The sequence below is a fragment of the Sinocyclocheilus grahami genome, unplaced genomic scaffold, assembly GCF_001515645.1.
Source record: "Sinocyclocheilus grahami isolate Dianchi unplaced genomic scaffold, SAMN03320097.WGS_v1.1 scaffold1722.1, whole genome shotgun sequence".
Classification (NCBI taxonomy): domain Eukaryota; kingdom Metazoa; phylum Chordata; class Actinopteri; order Cypriniformes; family Cyprinidae; genus Sinocyclocheilus; species Sinocyclocheilus grahami.
In genome coordinates, this window is record NW_015506901.1 from 2,644 (window position 1) to 9,658 (window position 7,015).

At 37.5% G+C, this 7,015-nt stretch overlaps 1 protein-coding gene across 1 annotated transcript in view; it reads right to left on the minus strand.

Annotated features, from left to right (window-relative positions):
• The window catches only part of LOC107572238 (low affinity immunoglobulin gamma Fc region receptor III-like), an 8,838-nt gene extending 1,971 nt beyond the window's left edge, over positions 1 to 6,867 (minus strand). Inside the window, exons 1-6 of the mRNA XM_016258667.1 lie at positions 6,729 to 6,867; positions 1,858 to 2,127; positions 1,663 to 1,788; positions 632 to 754; positions 161 to 400; positions 2 to 68 (exon numbers count right to left, since the gene is read on the minus strand). Of these exons, the coding sequence (XP_016114153.1) occupies positions 2 to 68; positions 161 to 400; positions 632 to 754; positions 1,663 to 1,788; positions 1,858 to 2,127; positions 6,729 to 6,867 (965 nt within the window). The remainder of the gene's footprint in view (position 1; positions 69 to 160; positions 401 to 631; positions 755 to 1,662; positions 1,789 to 1,857; positions 2,128 to 6,728) is intronic.
• Between the last annotated feature and the right edge of the window lie 148 nt (positions 6,868 to 7,015).

Here is a 7,015-nt window from a genome sequence, read left to right on the forward strand (position 1 = left end):
ATATGGACAAACTGCCAGTACAGAACTGAGTGTGTGGAGGACAGAGATCTGAGATTCTGAATGAGACACTGAAAAAGAGACACACAAGCACTTTATCATGTACTATATCTGAACGAGAGAATAAGAAATAAATCAGCTCACAGTTTCTATTGACTCTCACCTCTGACTGAGATCCAGCTCTTGGGTGACTCTCCTCTCTCTGAGTGTTTGCAGTAGTAGAAACCCTCATGTGACTTTGAGACATTAGAGATGATCTCTGTAGTTTGATTCTGGATGAGTGATTCATCTTTATAGAAATCAGCTCTGAGGTTTGGTGGGGTTGAATGTTGATATAAACAGCGTAGAGTCAGATTATCTCCTTCAGTCACAGGATGAACAGGACTCTCCAGAATCACATCAGCTACAGAACAGAGGAAACATGAGCTGATGACAAATAGTCAAAGACTATATGAAAAATATGATAACAAAAAATAAAGGTTTTATGTTTTATGATAAATCTAGATTTTTTTTTTACTGCCTGCCATTGAGTGTTTTTTGCCCACTGATGCATCCTGCACTTGTTTAATCAACCTGCTTTATGTATTGATGTGTAAACTGCCAGTGAAATAAATAAATACATAAACAGACTCACAGTGTACAGTGATATTAACAGGATGATAGTTCTCTCCAGATTCAGACTGACACCAGTACACTCCTGTGTCTGATGTGATGGTGGAGCTAAATGTACATGTAGATCCTGTTTGTGATGCCCACACTGATGATGAACAATCGTCCAGCCTCAAACTCTCTGTGTTTATTATTCTCGATTATTGCCGTTTCCATAGACATCAGCGTGTATTTTACAAACTGTAAATGTATGGTTTTGCTAGTACTTGTGTACTTAAATGTCTGAAACCTAAAATAAGCATTATATGGTTGAAAACACTGAATATTTGTCATAATATGACAAGCGCTCAGCGCGTCCAATCTGGCTCCGCGCCGGCCAAAGCGAGAAAGCGGAATTAAATTCAGTGGTTGATGACGTGATGCACTGAAAGTTCTAATCACACCGGTGTGATCGTAGGCGTTAAAGGGTTAATAGCTCAAATGAGATCCTCAGATCCTTCACCCATTACCTGTGGAAAAATCAGTGTAATGCTCAGCTTATAGAGGCTGCTGCATTTGCTATATGCTATATTTTGGAACGGCGAGTTTTGGTTTCTGAAACAGTACATTAAAAATCAAGAAATCTGATTTCTCATGATACAGAGTAATCAGTTAGTGTCTCATATAACACACTCTCACACATTATTGTTTAAGTATGGTTTCATTCATTCGGTTTGACCAGTGACCCATACTGGCTGTGTGTTGCTGTAGGTTGTATAATAACCTCTCTGCTCTGCACACATAAACTCCTGTGTGTTTTAGAGCAGCAGAACTGAAAGTATAGTTTCTTCCAGCTCCTCTGCTGCTGTCTGAAAGGAGATTATAACGATTTCTGTAGTCTGTAAACAGTAAAAATGTGCAGTTACCTTAAGAAGCTGTTTCCACAGAAGTCTTGTAAATTACCTCTGGTATAAAACGATTTAGATTGACTCCGTATTTTTTAATCTCAATAATATTTCTTACTTGAACAATAATAGTTAATTCAGATGTTAAGGCATGAAGCACATTATATCTTACCTGATGAAACCGCGTACCAGCTGAATGTCCAGCCTGTAGAGGAGCCGTAAACCTCACAGATCAGAGTCACTGGATTTCCTTCAGTCAACCACTTCTGTGGAGAAACACTTAAAACTGCTCTGGGAACTGAAATTGAGAAATCACTCATTTAATAACATGTAAAGAGTGTGTGTATGAAGAGATGATCAAACTCACCTACTGTCAGTGTAACTGCATCACCGATGTTTGATGTTTGTGATCCTCCTCTCTCTGCTCCATAACAGAAGTATTTACCTGCGTCAGACTCAGTAACAGGACTGAATGTGTGTTCCTGTAGTTCACTGAAAACACTGTTTGAACCGTCTTTATACCAGCTGTACTGCCAGCTAGTGACTCCTTCACCATCAATGTCACATCTGAGAGTGACTGTGTCTCCTCCGAATACATGTTGATCAGGTTTAATGCTCACTTTGGCTTTTGGTCTTTCTGTACAACAACAACAATTCTCAATGAATGTGCTGCTTTTACTGTATGAACACAGTTACTTGATTGTAAAAGAAAAATCAGGTTAGACTGAAGTGTTGTTCTCTATTGCTGTTACATTCACTGAATCAGCGTCTTAAGAATCATTATGAATCATTTTCATTTATTTATTGTTTATTTTATGCGAAAAAAAACTTACCATATATTGTCATTGTTACTGGTTCACTGTAATCTGTGTAATGTCCTTCTCTTCGTGCTCTGCACCTGTACTCTCCTCCATCAGAGACTTTCACTGAACTGATTGTTTTAATTGCAGCTTCAGTAGATGCAGTGTTTGAGTTTTTACTCCAGAGAAACTCCCATCCATTCCATGACTGATCCACCTCACATCTGAGAGTGACTGAGTCTCCAGTGAATAATGAACTCTGTGGTTCAACAGACAGAGTTGGTGTGGAAATATCTGTCAATAAAAAGTCACTTGGAATTTGGAAACGAGTGGTGAACAATTTTCAGCAGAAGATCTTGTCCTCTCACTGTATAATAATTACTGTGCTTTGATTTCATTTTCATTTGTTATCGGACATCAGTCTGTCACGTGAATATTTCTTGTAAAAATTGTGCATTTATAATCATAATAAAATTTAATTCTCATTTCTCAACTCTAAGTTGGTTTGTAAGTTACTGTAGAATCACTCATATGTGAGAAATATACGAATCAAATAGAGTACAAGGCTGGCTGTGCACAAAGGCTATATCTAAAAAAAAAAGAAGGGTCAATTCCGACTTTGCTATGACAATCTGGCGCTTCTGAATCAGCGACTGTAAGTATGTTTTGTTGTTAGTTTAAGTATTTGCTATTGACTGTTCAAATGCGGAGTCTTGCGCAGCGCAGAGTAACGCGTCGTGTGTGTGTGTGTGTGAGGGGAACAGGGTCACATCACAGGAGAGTGAACTGTCTGTCAGAAATCATAGCACGTCAGCTGTCTTAACCGCGGCTTGTGTACTGCATCATCACTGTGTCTGTCACGCGACTCTGTTGCCCTTTCGGGCTTGAACTGATAGTAAAACTAACGACATTATTAACTGTCTTGATATTTACTTTGAAAGCTGAAGCTGCGATTATGGTAAGGGGCGTTACATTTCCGACACGTGCTTGTGGTGTTCGGCCAATCACAATGCACTGGGTCAGCTGGCCAATCAGAGCAGACTGCGCTTGTCAAAGGAGGGGGCTTTGTTGAAAACGAAGCGTTTGAGAGAGGCGGGGCATAGAGGACCTACAATAATGTACAGTATTTGAAAAATAATGTGTTTTTTGAACATTAAAGCATGTCAACATATTCTGTTACACCAAATACACAAAATAATGATCTTTAAAATAGCATCATATGACCCCTTTAATAAACAGCTTGTATTAGACACATTACTACGAATTTCTAGTTGATGGTGCAATGATGCCAAATAAACCACATGCAGCTTGAGGACAACAGACTGCATGTGGTTTCAGATCTTATTTTATTAGTGCTTCATGCGGAATGAGAAAAGCTAGTAAAAACTTAACACATTAATTTTAATTGGTCATTTTTAACTCGTGCATGAGAAGCATCAATATTATTGTTGTCTCTGTGTGTCAAAATTTGATGTTCATACATTGGAATTTGAATATGTTTATGTATTTGAGGTTTTTCAAATGCTAACCAATGAGGAGAAGATTAAAGAGCTCTTTTCAAATATTTCTCGGAATTCAGGGACCCAGAAACGTCATAAACTGCATCAGAGTATTTTCATGTAGTTCTACGGCAGAAAGGAACAGTTCAGCTTGTTAAAGGAGAGAGACCACAAGGCTTTGTGTGTTGGATGCTCAACTATAATTCATCGGCCATCTTCTGGTGCGTGACGCATCGCTTATATTAATAATGAACTAATAATGAATAATGTTTTCCCTTTTCCCAAAGCGTCACGGAATTACTTTGTGAGTTGGAGAGTTTTCACAACAGAGTGGAGTAACTGAGTGAGTAAACAGTTTAACGGCATACTATAAAACTGTATTTCATCCATTCATGACTGTTATTACGTGCACCACCTAATTCAGGGGCCCCCCACGAGAAATCCAATTGCTTGGTGTATGAACAATTAAGCATTTAAAGGGTGAATGTGTGATTTGTGGTACAGTTTTGAATTTGTGGAAGTTTACATAGATTCGAGTCGGCATTGCCCTCTGATTCTCTTGCTGTTTTTTTTTCCCTGACTGTGTTCATTTTGTAATTTTCTGACACTATATATAAAATAAAGAAAAGTGATTTCATTTGTTTTCGTCTAAACAAAAGAGGATATTTATTTAGGTAAAATACATAAGTCTTTACATGTTACTACTTCTGTATTTGTTTCACTGTATATTTTAATCCATTGATGTGATTACAGTAATTTTCCAAGGAAGAAACCAGCCCATAACAAATAACTGAATCAACGTTATTTTATAAGAGTAACAGTGTACAGCATTTTGTGTGTGTGTAAGTAAAAGTTTTCTTAACTGGAAGCACTGCGTCACATAGATTATAGTTTCTACAAAACACGTAACTTACCAGCCAACTCACCATCAATTGCAGGAGCCCAGGTCTTGCTGATTTAAGTGCCATTATACCTCACAATAGGGTTACACATGTAAAACCTGGCTGACTGCAGTAAGAGGTCATGGTTCTTTTGCTTTCACTGTGACACTACAAGAATGTTTCAACAAAGCATCAGCTCCAGAATATTTGAAAAGGGACTGTTTCTTTATTTTAAAAAAGGAAACATGAACACTTCAAACTAAGAAAAACCTACTGCGATACAAGTCAGCAAACTTACACTAAATTACAGTGTGGATTGATGTGGTTATAATGTGAAGCAAAGTAACATCACAGAGTCTACGTAACATTGCTGTACTGAGCCTTATATTCTAAAGGACTGACTGCTTTACCATAGTGTTAAAGCACAACTAACTTTAAATAACATTTCTAACTTGGATAGAACTTATTAATTTAAAAGTTACCACATGAAGCTTATTATAACTTACCTAATGAACCAGTTACAGTGAATTCAGTTTCAGCTGAATGTCCAGAGGAATCATAAACCTTGCAGATGAGAGTCACTGGATCTCCTTCAGTCAACATCTTCTGTGGAGAAAGTGACTGTCTGTCCTCTGATTAGATGCTGATCAGGTTTGATTGTCACACACACACACACACACGGTTTACGGGGACACTCCATAGGCGTAATGGTTTTTATACTGTACAAACTGTATTTTCCATCACCCTACACCTAACCCTTACAGAAAACTACTGGCATACTGGCAATTTCATAAAACACCGTTTTGTATGTTTTTTTAAGCCTTTTGTTTTACGGAGACACAGGACGTGTCCTAATATCCTAATAAACCATTGTAGTACCCATGTCATTATACACATTTGTGTCCTCATAAACCATATATACCAGTACACACACACACACACACACACAAACACACAGAGAGAGATTATGTAAGTATTAACCAGTCAGATTTTAAATCAGATATTGTACATAAAATGCTTGAAGACATTACCCTCACATCTCACCCAGTCCTTCCATCCATCAGACTAATTCGGAGAATTTTCCATCACATATATCTCCCTACATTTAGAATAAAATTATCACTCTGATCAGATCACCTTAGGGATGTATCTTATCTTTGTTATTATTCATCTCATATATGAATTCCTGTTCAAGTTCTTTTAAAAATAGATATATTATAAAGTATGCAGATGATACTGCTCTAGTGAGCCTCACATTATGGGGAGGAAGAACACAGGCCTGTTTTGGATTTCTTTTTAAACTGGTGTGAGCACTCAAATCTCCTCTCAAATATCTCCAAAACTAAAGAGATGATTATTGATTTTAGAGAGAGAGAGAGAGAGAGAGCAGAATATATCCCATCCTACATTAATGAATGGGGAGCACATACAATTAGTAACAAATTGTAAACACCTCAGTATAATGTTGGACCATAAACTTAAATGGGATGCATGGACTGATTATGTAAGCAAGAAGATACAACAGAGAATGTATTTCATAAAGACATACCTTTCTTTTAATGCCCATAGCAGAATGCCTTTGATGTTTTATAGGGCTTTAATTGAAAGTGTTATGATATTCTGTGTGATTTGCTGGTATGGCAATGCTTCCAATGTTCAGAGGTCATCAGTGGGGAAGGTGGTAACAATAGCACGTAAACGGTTAGATATACAGTTACGGACTATAGAGAGTATATACAAAGCATCAGCTCCAGAATATTTGAAAAGGGACTGTTTCTTTATTTTAAAAAAGGAAACATGAACACTTCAAACTAAGAAAAACCTACTGCGATACAAGTCAGCAAACTTACACTAAATTACAGTGTGGATTGATGTGGTTATAATGTGAAGCAAAGTAACATCACAGAGTCTACGTAACATTGCTGTACTGAGCCTTATATTCTAAAGGACTGACTGCTTTACCATAGTGTTAAATCACAACTAACTTTAAATAACATTTCTAACTTGGATAGAACTTATTAATTTAAAAGTTACCACATGAAGCTTATTATAACTTACCTAATGAACCAGTTACAGTGAATTCAGTTTCAGCTGAATGTCCAGAGGAACCATAAACCTTGCAGATGAGAGTCACTGGATGTCCAGAGGAATCATAAACCTTGCAGATGAGAGTCACTGGATCTCCTTCAGTCAACATCTTCTGTGGAGAAAGTGACTGTCTGTCCTCTGATTAGATGCTGATCAGGTTCAATTGTCTCTCTCTCACACACACACACACACACACACACACACACACACACACACACACACACACACACACACACACACACACACACACACACAGA